At 35.8% G+C, this 20051-nt stretch overlaps 2 protein-coding genes across 33 annotated transcripts in view; one reads left to right on the forward strand and one right to left on the reverse strand.

Moving 5' to 3' along the window:
- Positions 1–3541, forward strand: part of ERAP1 (endoplasmic reticulum aminopeptidase 1) — a 34966-nt gene extending 31425 nt beyond the window's left edge. For all 7 annotated transcript variants that reach the window (XM_032156771.2, XM_058440687.1, XM_058440685.1 and 4 more), the window contains one exon: positions 523–3541. In XM_032156771.2, coding sequence (XP_032012662.1) covers positions 523–678 — 156 coding nt within the window. In that variant the 3' untranslated portion in view covers positions 679–3541. The remainder of the gene's footprint in view (positions 1–522) is intronic.
- Positions 3542–4233: 692 nt separating this feature from the next.
- The window catches only part of CAST (calpastatin), an 800936-nt gene continuing 785118 nt past the window's right edge, over positions 4234–20051 (reverse strand). For 21 of the 26 annotated variants that reach the window (XM_058440706.1, XM_058440705.1, XM_032156783.2 and 18 more), the window contains 8 exons: positions 16315–16413; positions 11706–11810; positions 10895–10987; positions 9565–9609; positions 9053–9145; positions 6463–6534; positions 5360–5418; positions 4234–4423 (listed from right to left, as the gene is read on the reverse strand). In XM_058440706.1, coding sequence (XP_058296689.1) covers positions 5383–5418; positions 6463–6534; positions 9053–9145; positions 9565–9609; positions 10895–10987; positions 11706–11810; positions 16315–16413 — 543 coding nt within the window. In that variant the 3' untranslated portion in view covers positions 4234–4423; positions 5360–5382. Of the gene's footprint in view, positions 4424–5359; positions 5419–6462; positions 6535–9052; positions 9146–9564; positions 9610–10744; positions 10797–10894; positions 10988–11705; positions 11811–16314; positions 16414–20051 lie in introns of those variants that run through there. The other 5 variants (XM_058440690.1, XM_058440695.1, XM_058440702.1 and 2 more) reach the window with 2 other exon arrangements.

Here is a 20051-nt window from a genome sequence, read left to right on the forward strand (position 1 = left end):
TAAAAAAAATTTTATCCTAGGTTTGGGTCTTACCACCATAACTTGCTAAGAATGCCATTCCCCACAGTGTTTCTATAATAACATACAAGGCCAGGCCCATGGAGAAAGACGGCACTTATGTGGTGGAAACTGTTTTGCTTGGCAAAGAAAAGACTCTGCACATTCTGCTTTTTAGATATCATATTTTTAAAAAACGAAGTTTGCATCTGTGAGTACAGAACAGAATAACACATTAAATAGACAAAATTAAACCTTAATTATAAAATGGTAAACAGTGAAGTCTTTTAAAGTCTGGCAACTGAGAATAAACAAAAGAACTGCAGACAAAAACCACAGAAGTTGACATCATGAGGGATGAGCTCATTTCATACAGCTTATGTGTACATAATCCTATTCAGACAGCTGGGACTGCCCTCTATATAGAATTTTGACAAATGCTGGACTTTTGGCTTCAGTTTCAACTAAAGTTACATCTGGTTAATGTAAAAAAAAATTTTTTTAAACCCACTTTTTCCTCACAAGGTAAAAGGATTCTTCAGCTCTTTGAAAGAAAATGGTTCTCAGCTCCGTTGTGTCCAACAGACAATTGAAACCATTGAAGAAAACATCCGTTGGATGGATAAGAATTTTGATAAAATCAGAGCATGGCTGCAAAGTGAAAAGCTTGAACTTCTGTAAAAATTCCTCCCTTGTCAGGTTCCTGTTATCTCTAATCACCAACATTTTGTTGAGTGTATTTTCAAACTAGAGATGGCTGTTTTGGCTCCAACTGAAGATATTTTTTTCCCCTCATTTTTTGACTATCCCTGTGAAAAGAATAGCTGTTAGTTTTTCATGAATGGGCTGTCGCTACCATGTGTTTTGTTCATCACAGGTGTTTCTCCTGCAACGTAAACCCAAGTGTTGGGTTCCCTGCCACAGAGGAATAAAGTACCTTATTCTTCTCATTTTTATAGTTTATGCTTAAGCCCCCCAGTGTCCAAAACCCTGTGCCCCATGTTTGTCATTCATAAACTGTTTCATCAGTCTCCTCAAAAGACTCTCAACAGTCGACTACTGAACAATGAACACCTGGATCTGAGACTAAGCTGGACGATGGCTGGGTTAAAGCTCTCCCTGCTGACCCCTCCAGACCCGCTGCCCACCCCTCTCTTCCTTGCTGCATGCCCAGGGGCTGACTTGTAAAGGCCAAGTCATCAAGCTTTCTTGCCCTTTGGATGTTGGTCAATGGGGAGCCGGAGAGCTGGAGCTGGCGTCGGAGGAGGTAGTAGGTGGAGGTGTTCTCCCCTGATTCCCTTGCGGGATGCCTCATGCTGGCCTCCCCTGAGGGTCTTAGCTCCTGAGAGGGGACCCTCTTTTCCACACAGCCTTCTCTACCTCTGGATTTTGGTAACTGCTCCCTCCTCATCCCTTCAGGATTAGGGGCCTCAGTGGGAGCCTGGCTTTTACTAGTCCTGGTGGACTTGTGGTTTCCACATAATGTGCTCGCACTTTTGCAAAAAATCTTTTTATACCCTCCTCAGATAATTCTGAGTGAGTGTCATCTATTTCCCTGACTGATGATACAGTATCTCTTCTGAAAAAGCAGAGTGCATTCATGTATGTAGGAAAACCCTTTTCTTAGGGAGGTGATTTTTTTCTCTCTCTGCTTCTTATTTGGCCTACTTTACAATTTGTAACTAGTTATTGGCATTTACTGACAGTAAATTATCGCAGTCACCAATAAATGATAGTACACTGTGAAACAAAATATTTGCTCATATTAGCAAATAGGACATTCTTTGGCTTTGAAGTCTTTTGTGAAGACTTCACTCGCAGTTGCTTCAGTACACAGTTGCTTCTCAGTTTTATGTATAGATAATAGAAAGCACAGTTTACTAACATGGTAAACCAACGGAGTTCAAGTCAGATAACACCCTAAGACTTAGATTTTATTTCTTATTCTGAAAACTTGCTACACAGGGACTTATCTAACCCATAGTGTGCTCTGTTGCTGACTTGATTCAAGTTGCAGGGTGTTTTGCGCTGACTCTAAGGTGCGGAAATGCTCACACCTGGCAAAGAAGAATTCAAACTGAACTTTTTGAATATAAGGGAAAAACTTCAAGGTAAGGGAAGATGATTGATATGAAAAATGTCAAAATGTGTTCCTCTAATACACGACAGAATAGAATGACTTCTGGACATAAATCTGCCATTTATTAAACTATTCACCATGGTATAAAAGTGTAAACCATACAAATAGGTATAAAAGTGGAATTGGAATTTTTATACTTATTTGTTGTAGTGAATGGTTTAATAAAAATAGAAATCACTGGCAATTTCCACCCCAAACTATTTCCCTTTAAAAAAAATACACAACCAAGATGTTAATGTAAAATATTTTGCTTTAATTGTATTTTATGCCTTGATTAATGAAACATGGAAATACTGATTTTCAGTTTTGGTCACCTGAGGAACCTATCATCTTTGTTTGCTTTTGGAAAAGCCCATTTTCTAAACAGATACAATATTGCCACAACGATGTGCAGAAATCTTTTTGATGATAAAAATTGTTCTTTGCCTCTAAGTGGATATTTGCAATTATTTTCTCCGAACTAGACTGTAAAAAGGGCTGCTTTAGATCCTGTAGCTTACTCCAGTTATTAGTTATTAACAAACACCCAAGTCTTGAAGATATTTCTAATTTAAAAAGAAGGCATATTCAGAGTACTTTAAATAAATGTTTACTTTTATAGGCATCTTTAAACGTCTGGATTTTGGTATATCATTTAAAAATACCTCTAGATACACATGGAAATTAGTAATACTGCAGCCATATCCTTGCAAACACATCTGTCAGTCAGTGTCAAAGGTTTCAAGGTTTTTCTTAAAAAAAGAAAACAAAAAAGCAAACACCTATACTGCCCAAATGGGAGGATTAGATACATGGTTAGAAATCCCTTAGGAAAAGTGTTTTTTCTTTTCTTGTTGCTGCCTTAAAATAGAATAATGACTATTTCTGATGGACAGAGACATAGCATTTTAAGCTGGTGGAGTGTGAAATCCCATAGGTATGTGCATGACTTTCAGAGAGTATTTGGGGTGGAGGTTAACAAGATGTGGTGCCATTTATAAGCAGTGTTACTGTTTTTGCTTGCTCCACTGCCACAAGTCAGCTAAGTCATAACAAAAGCTTCAAACTGATGCTAAGGAAGGCCATGCCCTTTGGAAACAAGAAATTCCCCATCTATTTTATGTTATGTACCTGACATCTTTTCCTGCATTCTCTACCAGGAAATAAAGATGAAATTAAATATCAAAATTCTAATCGATGATATCAGTGCAATGTTCAGGAACTATTCATTCAGAAAGATATTAGAAAACCATTCAAAGTGGTAGGACATCAGAGCCTACTTCTTACATTGCTGTGGGGGAAATGCAGATGTAAAATTTCATATATATATATATAATTTTTTTAAAAGCAGAAGTTTCTTTTTGTATTTAGTAAACTTAAGTTCCATAAAGCCAGATGCTATACAGTGCAAAGACTAATGTGGCAATAGCTCTAAGGACACAGTTGCTGCTCAGGTTTTATGTATAGATAATAGAAAGCACAGTTTACTAACACAGTAAATCAACAGAGTTCAAGTCAGATGAATACCCTAAGAATTAGCTTTATTTCTTATGCTCGAAATTTGCTACACAAGGACTTATCTAACCTGTATTTTGCTCTGTTGCTGACTTGATTCAAGTCTCAGTGTGTTCTGTGCTGACTATAAGATGCAGAAGTCCTCACACCTGGCAAAGAAGAGTTCAAACTGAAAAGGGGTTTGGTGCTTCCTGGTTTGTCCACGTTACCTGTTATTAATTTATTATTAGCAGCCCAAGAGGAGATATGTGCCCAATGTACAATATCTTATGTTTGACTTATAAACATTATCCCAAAGCAACATCAAATACAGTTCAAAAGCCCAAGAGGAAAGGGAGTAATAAGAAATCAGAACACTGAAGAATGTTTAAAGGATTGTTTTCTAAAACACTAACAAACAAAAAAAATTAAGCGCAAACTGAAAATACAAATGAGATTTACAGGCACTGTGTGTAGAATGTGCAAAAATTCACTTAGCTTTTCTTTTTTTTTTTTGGTGTTGCTTTAAGAAACTTTATCAAATATATTTCTTACAAATATAAAGCTTTCTTTCTCTCCCAATTGAAGGCAATTAAAAAAATTCAAAGTTTATCAATACTCAGTACAATAACACAGGTGAACCAGTCAAATTCATTTTCTTTCTGGAAAAGAATAACAAACCAATATTTAGGATGTTCAAAGACTCAACAAAAACCATTCTAGAAATCACCCAGAACAATTGTTTTCTGTTGCCAAAGCCTTTTGTTCTTCAAAAGTCACCATCCACCAGTTGAAGATTTTACATGCAGATACCTTAAAAATTTCAAATAAAAAATGCAGTGAATCATTTAATATGTAATTTTCTTGTTACAGACATAGTAAATATACCACTTAGCAAAAGCATTGTATAACAGACAAGAAGGAATTTCCTATAAGTAAACATGAAAGTGGATTAATAGAATTTTTTTAATTTTGGGAAAAATGTTAGAGCAGTTCTAACTAATATAGCTCCTTTTTTCTAGGAAATAAACATGGACCATGGTGAGAGAGCTGAACCCGATTTAACCTATACTTTGATTTCTTTTAGGCTTTGGTCAGTAAGTGCTTGCATGCTTTTAAGGCTTACATTAAGCCCTCTCCTTTCTGAAGATTAAGATAAGGGCCCAGCTCTGAAGATCTCAGAAATTCCTTCAATCTGTCCAATTTCTTCAGTAATCATAAATTAGAATCAAACACAGTACTTTACTTTCCAAAATAATGACAAATAAAAATGGCTAATCTTTTCCTTTGCCCTTGTTCCCAAAACCCTGTAATTTCCACCAGACTCTAAAGAGTACTTCTCCCCACCCCACCACGTATTGGTATTTTGGTGAATACCAATATCTTAAGGACATTTTGCCAAGTTGTAACATGCTAATTTTGCTTTGCCACAATAACCTGCAGTAATGTGCATTTGGATTTCAAAGATTCAGCTAGCCTCAGATGGTCCTTTTAAGTGCCTGGCCTAATATTTTAAAAAGCTTTTAATTACAAGATTAAGGTTTTTAAACATTTCAACAGCACAATCATCCCATTTAGTGCTTTCAGAGAATGACCAATTACTCTGTAGATCTTGCAGTATGCATTTCATGCCAATAGTGTAAAGTGAGCATGAATTACTCAAGAGGTGGACTTCACTTCTCTCATCTGTAACACATAAATTGGCAGAAGGTACAGTTGTCTTCATTTACAAATAAACACCCAACTTACCAGATACTTTAACTCATATTTCTTTAATCATCTTTTGGCTTGGAAGTTTCCTCTGTTGTCTAAAAGGGAAAGCAAAACGATCCATGAGCTCTTTCTTTTCTGTATTAAGTATGAGGAGATGGCCTTCTCATAATTAGGGGACAAAAGATGGCAGTCAGTGGGGAAAAATACGATGGTCCTTTCAGTTTCTCTTCTTCATCTGGCCAAAACGTTGTGAGTTCTTCCTCCTCAAGCTTATAAGCTAAAAATAACCTTAAATGATCCTGATCCTAAATGTATCACTCTCAGCTTTATTTTTTTAAGGTCAGGGTAGGTTATAAAATATGCATAGGTGTTGTTAAATGGCAATGTTTCATTCCATGGTGATCCTTCTTTTTCCTGCACATAGGGTCATGGCTATCCAGCAAATCCACTCATATAGGGTTATTATGCTTTCTATTATTTGTTAAAGGGCTGATTAAGTACTTCGTATAGCTGAAATTAAATAATAGGCAAATAAGTATTTAATCTGAGATATAATGGCATAACTGTCAATTATCAGTGCTGTTTCCTATATCCCTTAAGGGAATCTACTACAGGAAGATTTTAATATATTTTTTTAAAAGCTTTGGTGTAACTGGACTATTGTCTTTAAAGCTACACCTTTAACTCCTCCTTATAGCCAGGGGATCATAGTAATAATCATTTAAAAAATATGTTCTTGGAATTGGAAGGGACCTAGAAGTTGTCTAATCCAATTTTCATTTCTGATCACAGCTTGACTAGTTTTAATAATAGGAAGTTTCCAACTTCCATGTTCTAAAATCTATATAAACCACATACTATGGTGGTATTTTAATTAGGGCAAGAAACACAGGCAAAACACAGGCAAATTGAGTTGTGTCAAGAACATTCATTTAGGATTTTAAAGCACCAGTTACTTAAAAATATATGTATCTAAACAAATTCAATTTACTTTACCAAGCCATACTATGGGATAGATAGTACTTTAATAAATCTTTTATTTTAAATAGATTCCAGTAAGAAACTAAATGACTGAAGTGATAAACCCCACTCTGTGTAATTGCTAAACTAATTTGTAGTGTATTTACTGCTCCATTTACCTTTGCTGAATCCTTTGCTTTACCTCCATTCTTAGGTGCTTTGGAGCTGGACACAGTCTTCTTGTGCTTATCCTAAAGCAAAGGAAATGTAATGAGGCTATGGCTATCTCCAATCCATCTAGCAATTAACTAGGCTGCAGTTAAATTAATCCAGACTATTCTGAGATCTCCAATTTAATTAAATAATGGAAGACTTTGGGTGTTTTTTCATGATTTTGTGAACAATGGTGAGTGTCAGAGAATTGTTTAAAGCAGGAGAAAAAAAGGATAGAAATGAGGGAAATGTGGGTCACACTGATGCTCTGCCAATTCCCGTGGTGCACGACTCACCCAGACCTTATTTTGCTAATCAAAACACAGCTTGTCAATGAGATGATAAATGTTGGCAAGGGTGTGGAGAAAAGAACCCTAGCACACTGTCGGTGGGGATGTAGATTGGTACGGGCTATGATGGAAAACAGTATGGAGGTTCCTAAAGAAATTAAAAGTAGAACTACTATATGACCCAGCAATCCCTCTTCTGGGTATATATCCAAAGGAGATGAAATTATCACCTTATAAAGATATCTGCACTCCCATATTCACTGCAGCATTACTCACAATAGCCAAGATATGGAACAACCTAGTTGTTGATGAATGGATAAAGAAAATGTCATGTATATATACATAATGGAATATTATTCAGCCTTAAAAAATGATATCCTACTATCTGCCACAACATGGATGGACCTGGAAGACCTTATACTAGATGATATAAGCCAGACACAGAAGGAAAAGTGATTTTGCTTATATGTAGAATATATATAAAAGAAAAAGCTCAAAAACACAGAGAATAAAACATGGCGACCATGGTAGGGAACAGGAGGAGGAAACAGAGAGATACGTCAAAGGATACAAAATAGCAGATATGCAGAATGAACAAGTGTAGAGAGTTAATATATAACATGAGGACTAAGGTTAATTAATAAAATTGTATTAGGGATTTTATTAAATAAGTAGATTTTAGCTGCTTTTGTCACAAAAAAGTAATTGTGTTAGAATGATAGATATGTAAATCTGCTTCCCTACAGTAACCATTTTATTATTTCTATGCGTCCCAAACTACCACGTTGTAAACCTCAAATATACACAATAAAATGTATTTTAAAAACAAAATAGAGCTTGTCTCCATCAGGACTGGCTTTTGTGTGCCAGAAGAGCAAAAACAAAACCCTGTTTTCAGTGTTATGGAGGAGAGATGAACAATGGAAACAACCAAGGAAAGCTGGAGCAGGTTACATACAAAAATAAAGTCCATTCACCAAAAAAGGCATGACTTATGAGTCACCGGGGTGATAGATAGGATGGTGAAGTGGTCTAGAAATTAAACTACCCAACATGGAAGGACTGACAATTCAGTGATCGAGAGCAGTGCCTTACAACAGCCAAAACAATCACAAACTGAGATCTGCAGAATTAATTCTGAAAATAACAAGGAGGTACTCATTTCACTTTTCCTTCTATTTGATTTACAAGAGGGTGTAGCTTGAGGGAAAATGCCTCACACTTGTTGAATTACACAGTCGTTTCTCAGTCACTTTTAATCACGTTTTGAGCACCTGCTAAGTACCAGGCATTTTGCTAATGAAGAGCACAGAGGTAAAAGACACATCACTACTGTATAAAGTGCATAGCTCAGTGGTGTGATACACAAGCACAGACAGGTAATAGAGAGCAAGGAGGGCATGGAAGAGAGGCCTCTAACTTTGGCCTGGGAAGGGAGAAGAAGTAAGACAAGAAAGTCTTCCCTAAGGAGCTGATGCTTGAGCTGTGCCCTGAGGAATGAAGAGTCGACCAGCTGGGCTAAGCAGACAGAAAAGGGGAGGAAGCTCCAGAGAGCAAATGAGCATGAGAGTGCCTGCTGTAGTTAGGGCCTGCTCTCACTTTAAATGAACACAGACATAGCATTATTGTGGCACAACCACATAGTGTGGAGATAAAAAATGGTGGCTATGGAAATTACAAAGTAGCAGTTAAGAAATAACGTTAAGCAGTGTTTTCTAAGTGGACTATAAGTATAATTATGTAAAACATACATATAGAAAAAAAAAGGAAATCCACAAAATAATACTGTTTTGGGGGCAGTGGAATTATAGGTATCTTTTCTTTTCTTCATTTTCAGGTTCTTTATATCATCGTTTGATTCATTCTACAGTTTAAAAATTATAAGGGCCAGGCACAGTGGCTCAAGCCTGTAATCCCAGCACTTTGGGAGGCAATGGTTGGCAGATCACTTGAGCCCAAGAGCTCGAGACCAGCCTGGCAACATGGTGAAACACCATCTCTACAAAAAAATACAAAAATTAGCTGGGTGTGTTGGTGCACGCCTATAGTCCCAGCTACTCAAGAAGCTAAGGTAGGAGGACTGCTTGAGCCCAGGAAGCAGAGATTGTAGTGAGCTGAGATCACACCACTGCACTCCAGCCTGGGCTACAGAGTAAGTCCCTGTTACAAGACAGATAGATGGATCAATCAATAAATAAAACTTATATGTATGTGAACATAAACACACACACATTTCAAAGAAAGTCTACGTGAAAAAGCACGGTACCTTTGCTGTGTTCTGTGAGGTTTCTGTAGTGGAGGGACAGCTGTCCAGATCTCCTGAGAGAGCATCAATGGGGTCTTGGTCATCCGCAGGTTTCTGAGATATGAGTAGAAATAACCATCAGTGAAGAAGCAGACGGCAAAATGCAATATGGGGTATTTTTCCACATCACTTACAAATAAAAGATGTTTCTATAAGAAAAAAACTTACTGACATTCTTTACTAATACTAATGTAAAGGAGATAGAAAAACAAGAAAATCTTGATGACTTTTTTCCCCTCTACTCTTTAATACACGTTGCTTAGCATTCTCTGAGCCTCAGTTTTCTATCCGAAAGGGCTTTTGTGAAGACTAAATGAGAGGTAAACAATAGTCACACACATTTATATGCATGCTTTGACAAAGTACCAGGCACAGAGTAGGCATTCAATATGTTTTAGTTTTCTAAAATGCCAAATAACCCTATGGCTAGAATAAAACAAAATTTAATGGAAATATGTTCCTATGGTCTTTACCTTTGATTCCTCTGATTTCTTTGTAGGTGGCTTCACTGGTTTGTCCTTAAAAAGAAGGCAGACTATTGGTTAAGCATAGATATTTGTAAAGGTTTACTTAGGTTTAGGCAGTAGAAAATCTATTATCCAATGACTTGACTTGGATAAAATGGAGTGTAGACTTGCAATAATTAATAAACCAGGGTCCCCACTATTTCTTTGCCAGCTTTGCTTAATTACTATTCTTTATAATCTGTAGACTTGGGGAAAACATATGAAAGAGTCTGGTCCTGGAAGTGAAAGAAACACTATTTGTGAACCTTCTGCCATCATGTATTATCACTTATAATTCTACTTACAGTGTTATAAAAAGTTACTTGTGTTTTTACATCTTATTTACTATAGCTTATTACACTTAGAAAGTTGTAAGGGATTTTTCCCAGCTTCAAAGGCAAGGGCCTTAAATAATAAATTTCCCAAAGAACGCAAGCAGGGTGAGTTGGTACTATCAAAGTGGGACGGGCTCTAGCAGGATGTGGAATTGCTATCTTGAGGAATACTGAATGCAAGCAAGGAGAATTGGTTCCTGTAATAGGAGACCCTGAAGCTGACAGTGCTATTTAAACCAGGAATCATCTTACTCACCAAAATGAATCAGTACTGAAAGAGAAGGGTGTAATTTGGTCTTCCTTGTTTCTTATTTGATGAACAGGCATGGAAAAGGTTATTTATCATCTAATTGACTCAAAAGTTAGAAACCAAATAGTAAAGAGGTGGGGGACAGGCCTGGTTGACCTACAAAAGACCGGCCTCTATCATGTGGGAGACAAAAGGCCAGGGACTTTTTGGCAGAGAAACAGGATTTGTGATTGGGAATATTGCTTTGCCTGTCTTCACTTGCAATAGTGCTGATGGGGATGTAGGAGAAGATGGGGGACCCCAGGTCTTGGTGCTGCCTTACTAATTTGTCCTATTAATTATCCCAACACCAGCTCCTTTTCTGCTTCCCTTAAAAAGAGATTTCTTCCTTTGAAATCCTATCACCTTAGTCATTTTTATAGCCTTTTTTTTTGAAAGAGAGAATCACATTTCTTGGATCACTCTTAAGCATCAGTGAGTATTCAGTTGAACAGTATTCAACCCTGTTTATACCACAGAGCCTAGCATATGCATATACAATATTGGCTCAAATAAATATTTACCTGCTGGTCGGCTTTGGTGACAGAAGCAGTCAGTCATGATACGTTTTTATGCTGTTGTAAAAGAGTATAGCTACTATTTATTTCATGGGAGGTTTGAATTTAAAGATCTTTGTAGCATAAATCCGATCTAGCAATTTGCCTCAGTTTACCTGTCCATTATCATCCAGGAGATGTCTGTATTCAGGTGGGATAGTGTCATCTCTTTCTCCAAGCTTGTCTCTATGTTCAGCTTTAGCTTTTTCCTATATAAACAGTGAGCAGATAGAATTAATATTCATTTCCTTTTTCACTTAGAAAATACATTGTCAAATGCAGCATTCAGCATTTGTTGTACTTTTATGAGGCAAAACATATGGTCTGTTTTTATTTTTTAAGCAACAGAACAACACAGATGACTTCAACAGACTGCTAGTTGGCTAAAATATATAATCCCGTATGCTTGTGTATGTCAATTCATATCTGTGAATTTTCTAGCTATATTTTAAATGGAAATAAATGATTAAATAATTATCCTCAGAAACCATGTTAGGAGATTAGAACCCCAAGGTATAAAATATCTTTTTTCTTTTTTTCTGTATGGTTTCACTTTTCTAATAAAAAATCCAGCCACTGTACCTTGCCATTTAGAGAGGTCATATTTACAGCTTTGCCTATTTATAAGCAACCCCGAAGGACAACAGCTAATTTGAATGGATGTGCTGACTGCTTATGTTCCATGGGAGGAAGCCATGCATACACCACACCTGCCTCCCAGAATCCCCTCAGGGAGGCTCCGCTGGTGTCTTTGTCACAGATTCAGTGACCCTCCCCTCCAGTGGAGTACAGATTGATTTTTCTATTTCATTATAATTTCATGTTTAAAATATAGGTTAAGTTCACATCAATATTCCTATGACAATGACAGAGTCAAGACCCAAGGATTAAAATTTCACTTATTAGTGATTTTTTTTTTTTTTTTACCTTTACTTTATCCTCCATCGGTTTGTTCTCATCTGGGTCAGGCTGCCTTTGTCCTAGACTATCAGAGAGTTTATCCAAGGCATCATCGAGATCTTTGTCACTCTGCTAAAAAGTAAATAATGCTGAATTAGTCACTTGTTAGCCAAACTGTATCAGAGGCAAATTAGCCCAGGAACTCCATCTTTTCAGGAGGGAACCTGTTTCCTTGGAAGAAAAAGACATCTGGGGCTGGGGCAGGGGAGTAGACAGGCTCAGAGAAGAGAAGGCCAGGAATGGAAGATCAGGAGAAGAGCGGCAGCATCTGTCACCCTACTGAGGTTGGAGGGCCAGTGCCTTCCACCCAACCCTGCCTATCTCTTGGTGAAGATCCCACCAGGTTAAGGAGGTCTTAGTGGCAACCTCAGGAGCCACATCCAGTGGGTGACCTGGAGGTCACATAAAGGGTCCAAAAGCAAATGAACCAATCATGTGTGCCTTTCATTTAGAAATTAAACACCATTAGAAAACTGGATATGAAAACAAACATCCACTAATGTTGTCAGATGGTTAGGAAGCAGGATTCTGCAACTATAGAGGGTGAGTATTTCTTTGGTTCTGTGGGTCCTCTCTAAGACTCTAAGATCTTGAGAGGTGCATTTCATAAAGTGCAGCATGACCCGTAGTTTGTGGGATGCCATGGAGCTCGGCACTGCCATCCTAATACTTCCTAGAGCACAAAACCCCAGAGACAGTCTGGGGTCAGGAGAGTGAAAGGGGCTTGTCTGCCACACTGGTGATGAGTGGCCTGAAAGACTTCAGAGAATTCCTGAACTGGTGAGGAAACCTCTCTTTTCATCTTCAGGAAGCTCATGGAAGTGAAATTGCAAAAATGGGAGCTGGTATTCTAGAGGAAAAAAATTATGGAACAACAATATCACTGTAACTAAGACAGCTTATTTCCTCTAACATTTATTTACTGTATGATTCAGGCAGCTTATTTAACCCCTTTCAGCTTCAGTTTCCTTGGCCGTGAAATGTGAATAGTAGTACCTATACTCCTAAATTGCTGAGAAAAGTAAATGATTGAAAAAGCATTTAAAACAATACTAGTTGTATGTTAGGACCCAACAAATGATAAATTATTATTAGTATTATTATAGCAAAATCCATATTTTTCAACACATTGCATTCAAAATTCCACCTCTAAATGAATTCAATTAAAATGTGTTTAATATCTACATTGTATAAGACACCATGCTGAACTCTGTCCAATACTGTATAGAACTTTCCAGTTGATTTTCAAAATGTTTTCACATACGCAGTCCAGTTTTATTTGATGCCCACAATGGTTCTCAGTGAACTAAGCAGGCTTTCTTTCTGGAGGTAAAAAGCTCAGGGAAGCTAAGTCAGTTGCTTGAAAACAAATTGTTAAAAAGTGAATAGAACCCAGGTCTTGGGACTGATAAAGCTTTTCCCTGTCATGCTTAGTCACATCCATGATCTTCTATTTTCTTTGAAGCAGTTTTCCTGTTGGAGTGAATTTATTACACAGATCTTTGAAAGCATGTCTTCAGATGCTTTCAGTGTATGTAACACTGTTAGTAACAATCTAATAATCTCAGCAAAGAAAGCTCCCGTGAATTATCATGGCTTATTTGACTCTTTGATTTCCCAATATTTTTATCTAAATAAAGCTTTATACCTTGTTTTAGTGACATCTTCAAATAAAATGTTAACTAAAAACAAGACTCTGATGGGAAATGTGATCAGAGAAGTGTCATTGTAAAACCTACTTCTTAAAGACAAAAAAGTTTTTGATTGCAAATGTTTACTGATAGCCTTCATCAGGGCAGAATCTCTGGCCCGAATATTAAGAACTGAAGTGTAAGAATCAATATCGTGAAAATGGCCATACTGCCCAAGGTAATTTATAGATTCAATGCCATCCCCATCAAGCTACCAATGACTTTCTTCACAGAATTGGAAAAAACTACTTTAAAGTTCATATGGAACCAAAAAAGAGCTCACATTGCCAAGTCAATCCTAAGCCAAAAGAACAAAGCTGGAGGCATCACGCTACCTGACTTTGAACTATACTACAAGGCTACAGTAACCAAAACAGCATGGTACTGGTACCACAACAGAGACATAGATCAATGGAACAGAACAGAGCCCTCAGAAATGATGCCACATATCTACAACTATCTGATCTTTGACAAACCTGACAAAAACAAGAAATGGGGAAAGGATTCCCTATTTAATAAATGGTGCTGGGAAAACTGGCTAGCCATATGTAGAAAGCTGAAACTGGATCCCTTCCTTACACCTTATACAAAAATTAATTCAAGATGGATTAAAGACTTAAATGTTAGACCTAAAACCATTAAAATCCTACAAGAAAACCTAGGCAACACCATTCAGGACATATGCGTGGGCAAGGACTTCATGTCTAAAACACCAAAAGCAATGGCAACAAAAGCCAAAATTGACAAATGGGATCTAATTAAACTAAAGAGCTTCTGCACAGCAAAAGAAACTACCATCAGAGTGAACAGGCAACCTACAGAATGGGAGAAAATTTTTGCAACCTACTCATCTGACAAAGGGCTAATATCCAGAATCTACAATGAACTCAAACAAATTTACAAGAAAAAAACAAACAACCCCATCAAAAAGTGGGCGAAGGACATGAACAGACACTTCTCAAAAGAAGACATCTATGCAGCCAAAAAACACATGAAAAAATGCTCATCATCACTGGCCATCAGAGAAATGCAAATCAAAACCACAGTGAGATACCATCTCACACCAGTTAGAATGGCCATTATTAAAAAGTCAGGAAACAACAGGTGCTGGAGAGGATGTGGTGAAATAGGAACACTTTTACACTGTTGGTGGGACTGTAAACTAGTTCAACCATTGTGGAAGTCAGTGTGGCGATTCCTCAGGGATCTAGAACTAGAAATACCATTTGACCCAGCCATCCCATTACTGGGTATATACCCAAAGGACTATAAATCATGCTGCTATAAAGACACATGCACACGTATGTTTGTTGCGGCACTATTCACAATAGCAAAGACTTGGAACCAACCGAAATGTCCAACAACGATAGACTGGATTAAGAAAATGTGGCACATATACACCATGGAATACTATGCAGCCATAAAAAATGATGAGTCCGTGTCCTTTGTAGGGACATGGATGAAACTGGAAAACATCATTCTCAGTAAACTATCACAAGGACAAAAAACCAAACACCGCATGTTCTCACTCATAGGTGGGAATTGAACAATGAGAACTCATGGACACAGGAAGGGGAACATCACACTCCAGGGACTGTTGTGGGGTAGGGGGAGGCAGGAGGGACAGCATTAGGAGATATACCTAATGCTAAATGACGAGTTAATGGGTGCAGCACACCAACGTGGCACATGGATACATATGTAACAAACCTGCACATTGTGCGCATGTACCCTAAAACCTAAAGTATAATAAAAAAAAAAAAAGAAAAGAAAAGAAAAAAAGAACTGAAGTGTAAACGGCAGCCTAGGCTATTAATGATTCTTCCTTTCTGTTGCATGGGGACTTTCTTCATTGTGGGTGTGTTTACACACACACATGCATGCGCACACGCACATACACACACACGGGGCATTTTACTGGTTTTAAGTGCTTTATTATAATCCAGGATTATAGCTGCTAATGGTAGAGCTGCCCAGGGCCAGGTCTGGGCTTTGTCATTTGTGCCTCTGGATATTTTCAGATGATCCTGAAGCTGATGCAACAGGATGAAAATCCATCAGAATCTCAGACCACAGCACTAAATATGCTTTGATGCTACATCAAAAGGAATGGAAGCATAGCTGACTTTGCTAAAGTTACTTCATCTCCGTCTAGCAAATGAGGCACTGTTCTCAACCAAAGGAGATGGGGATCTGGTTTAGGGCAATCCCTTTATAATTTGATGTGCTGTGGTCTCCTTGGTAATGTTTAATTTGGTATTGCACAGGTGATTAGTCAAGGAAGTCTGGAAAAGCTTTGGTCCCACAGCCTTGCCTCACAGCATGTCAATAATTAAAACAATATTGATGCTGAGGTTCTCCTACTGCTAGTATGAAAGTGACAAATTTTTACTGGTGTGAACTGGGAAGAAAACAATGCTATGACATGTTTGTAAAATTTTTGTAAAATGTTTGTGAAAGCTCAAACACGACAATCCCATAAAATAAACTTGAGGTTAAATAATGGGTAGTAAATTATAGAACGTATAAGAAAAAATATAAAGGAGAAAATCAATTCTCAGGAAAGCTAAAGAACTTTTCAAATCTAATAATTCGAATATAGACACAATGCACTTTATGGCACTTTCAATTCTTATAAAGCGACAATAATATTAAGGTCCTTGACTATGTGTACAATGTTTTCACATATATTGTTTCATTTGATCATTTCAAAGTTAATCTCTGCCATCTCCCTAAATCATCAGTCTCGGCTCTTCTGAAATAGAAGGTGCCTGATCTTCCTAATAATTCTGCCTATTTTCATTTACTTTAAACAGGTGTCCTATTTTCTTTCTAGTTGTGGCTGCGCAAAAACATTTATCTCCCAAATAAGATGTGCTGCTTACCGAAGTATCATGGGGTGGGGCTCCAGCATGGGTCGTTGAAGCTGGGGTTTGGGAAACCACTTCAGAGATGGCAGCAGCAAGTTTAGCATCTTCAAATTTCTTTTATTGAAAAAAATTTTATTAGTAACATGTTGTATATAAAATTATGACCACAATGCCAGCACTTAGCTGTAACTCTTAAAGATAGCTTAATGACTGTTTATTCTCTTGATCCAAATAGACTCATAACATATAATTTTAAAAGAAATTTAAATTCTCTTTCTTCTCTATCGTATTATTTTATACAATTTCCTATCTCTATTTCCTTCTCATATTGATTATTCTAAATACTATGCAATAATATAACAACTTAGAGTTCCATGGTTTGTTTACACCTTTCCTGTTGTACATTTAGGTTATTCAAAGTTTTCAGCTCTTTTAAAATTGCTCTGAATAAGTTCTAGTGAATAAGTTATGGTGCTGGCTATATTTTGCCAAACTGCCCTCTCAAATGTTGCTAGGAATTCATACTGTGAAAAGCAATGAATAAGCATGCCTGTTTTCCCGTGGCCTTGCTTGCCAGAATTGACTTTTATCACATATTTTTATTTCTGATAATCAGTATAAAATGATATACTACTATTGCTTGTATATTGTGGTATACGGTGTCAGGTTTCAGGTTTTTTTTTCAATGTTAAATATTCTAGAAACTTTCTGAAATAATTTCTGTTTAAAAACATTGAATATTTGCTTCATTTCAAATACTCCCTTTTAACAAAAAACTTAGGTACAACTGTTGATGAAAAACCAGAAAAAAGTCCAGAACTCTTTGGTGACTCCAACTATGGATAGCTTATTTTGAAAAAGGAGAATTGCAAATTTTACTGAAAGATGGAAAAAAGCACATTAAAAAGATACCAACATTCAGAAATGTATTTCAGCATGTTATTATTGGAGATTATTTAAACTAATTTAGATAACTATAAGATATTGTCCATTTATACCCTGTAAAGTCGTTTTAGAATGTAATATTTTAGGTAATCTACAATGTACTAAATTAAATTCATTTTTAGTTATGAGAAATCTTTGCTTATATGACAAATGAAAAGAGTAACAAGTTGTCAAATGAAAAGAATGACATTGAAACATCTGTATTGTCTCTTCTTAAACTATCTTATTGACTTATTATTTAAGCCTTTTAATACTAAGTATGAAACAACCTATGGTCTGGAAATTTGTATTGCAAAGCTATATGTGCATATGTTATTTAATTCATCTAATGCTACACAAAAGCATAATATAATGATTTTTCACTCTTTTTAAAAATACTAAATCATTTATGTCCATTTCTCAATTTTTCCATTGATCTATGCTTTGAGTTTGCTTTCTCAACATTATTGTATTTTCTATTTATTATTACTGTATAACATATGCTAGTGTTTAGTTGGATTAATCTTACCTAAAAGTACTGAAAAACACTTTTCAGTATTTTTTCATATTTTATACATTATTTTTCAAATATATCATTGAATAATTTTATTGAGTTATAAAAAGTATTTTATTGCTATTTAATAAAAAATTAACATATAAAATGACTTGAATTGTCATCATTATTTTTAAGATATTTAGTTAAACTGACAATGTATGGCCTTCAATTTTTTTTGTGTCCTTATTTTTCTGATCATTTCTCCTTTTGTAGTTTACATAAATCTGATCTCATATTAATTACATTTTCTCATCTGTTGTTACTAATAAACATGGCATAATGTTACTTACAAATGTATTATCTACAAGTAGTGCTATCCACTAATATATTCAAATGTTCCCTTTTAATGTTTGTCATTTCTTTTTCATGTGTTGTTAATGATTCTTCCATATGATAATAAGCAGAAATGACAATAAACTTTTCATAGTTTCTGCTTTTAAGGAAAATGCCTCCAGCATGATATTGAATATTTGATTCTGAAAATTAAAGACTCTTTAACATATTAGGGGATTGCCTACTTTTTAAAAAGTTTTTATTTATAATATGAGTATATGTAAAATTTTAAGTAGATCTTTTACATGGACATAATTATTTGTTTCCATGTGATATACTGCTACAATATATTGACAATTTCCCTGCTACTGAATCAATACTTATAATGGCAAATAATTTCTTAACTGTTTGTTATATTCTATGTACGTTGGATGTAATTTTTACATCTACACATTTAGTAACTTTAGCTGATACTGTTATATTTGTCAAATTTTAAGATTAGCATCATAATTACTCATAGAAGCAACTATGTGACTCCATCTTTTTCATGACATATTTATGCCACATAAGGACGGAGTGTTCAACAGTTAAAGGAGTCATCTTTAAACCTTCAGTAGAAGGAGAGTTTGAAAACCAATGCAATATTTTCTTCAGTCTTTTTTTTTTTTTAGGTTTTGTGAATTCTGCAGTTTTATATTTTTGTTTAATCTTAGAAAATTGTTGTACATAGTGTTTCCTAATAATTTAGTTGTGCTCTGTACTGATTATTGTATTTTCTCACATTTATGTTAAATTTTATTAGTAAGATTATTTTCTGTATTTACCAGTGTTTTGTAAAATGTTAAAAATTCATAAAAGCCAACTATTGGCTTTAAACTACCAATAATTTAGTTGATCTCTATATTATTATATTACTCTGTTAAAATTTAATTGTATTTTTTGTAAGGTTTTTTTCCTCTTTTGCATTTGCTAGTATTTTATAAAGTATCTGTTATTTCAAAAGAAACAACTATTGGCCAGTTAACTTTCATGCTGCTATTTTCATTTCCTGGTATGCTTATTGCTACTTTGTTTTGGGTGGTTACCTTATTAAAACTTTTAGAAATTTCAGTTTAAAATTCAATAAGCATTTGGTTTATCAGGTTTCTCTTTATCTCTATTATTGATGAAGGCGTTTATGACAATGTATCACAGGAATATTGCTTTGACTGCTTCTCAAAGATTTTTACTTGTAATATCTTTGATGTTTTAAAGTAGTCTATCATCAATGTGATCTCAGTATTATTAGGGGAATAGTTTTAAGTGTTTCTTTTTATATAGCATTTCTGTTCTATTTTATTATTATCAAAGAGCATGGTACATACAGGAGCTATTCTTTTATAGATGAACATTAATTATGAGCCATATGTGATACTTTTCCCTCAAAGTTCTTGAAACTTTCCCCTAAATAACTATTTTGATTATTTGGTTCTCATGATGATTAGTTATTTCTACTTTACAAACTATATTGTTGACACTAATGTTTCCTTTGCTAATTTTCTAAGAGTAAATTTTGTTTTCTTTTTTTAACGGTTGTTTCATCTCACCATTTCACTGCTACGTGTCTTTGAAGGGGGCATATAAATCCATTGTTACTTTTTCCAAATCTTTGAATTTCTAAAAGAAAAAACACCCCTAACAATTGTAATAATAATAATGATAGGGGGAGGAAGGGAATTGAGATCTTGTTCCCCACTATTTGTTCATCTGTTCTGCATCAGTGTAATGCTATGACTCCACATTCCTGGGGTACTCCTCACATTGTATTCTTCCCCATGTCTTATGGTTTCTAAATCAAGGCTGGAGTGCTTTGCTGTGATGTGGTCTGTATGAAAGATGATGAGAGGAAGGTCACGGGATGAGCAGCATGGTGCTTTTACAGGGGTACAGAGAAGAACATGCTCTGGTTAGTAAGCTCTTCTTTGAGGGGCTTTATTGCTTCATTCAGCAAAAGTAACAA

Source organism: Hylobates moloch, unplaced genomic scaffold (genome assembly GCF_009828535.3).
Source record: "Hylobates moloch isolate HMO894 unplaced genomic scaffold, HMol_V3 SCAFFOLD_6, whole genome shotgun sequence".
NCBI lineage: Eukaryota > Metazoa > Chordata > Mammalia > Primates > Hylobatidae > Hylobates > Hylobates moloch.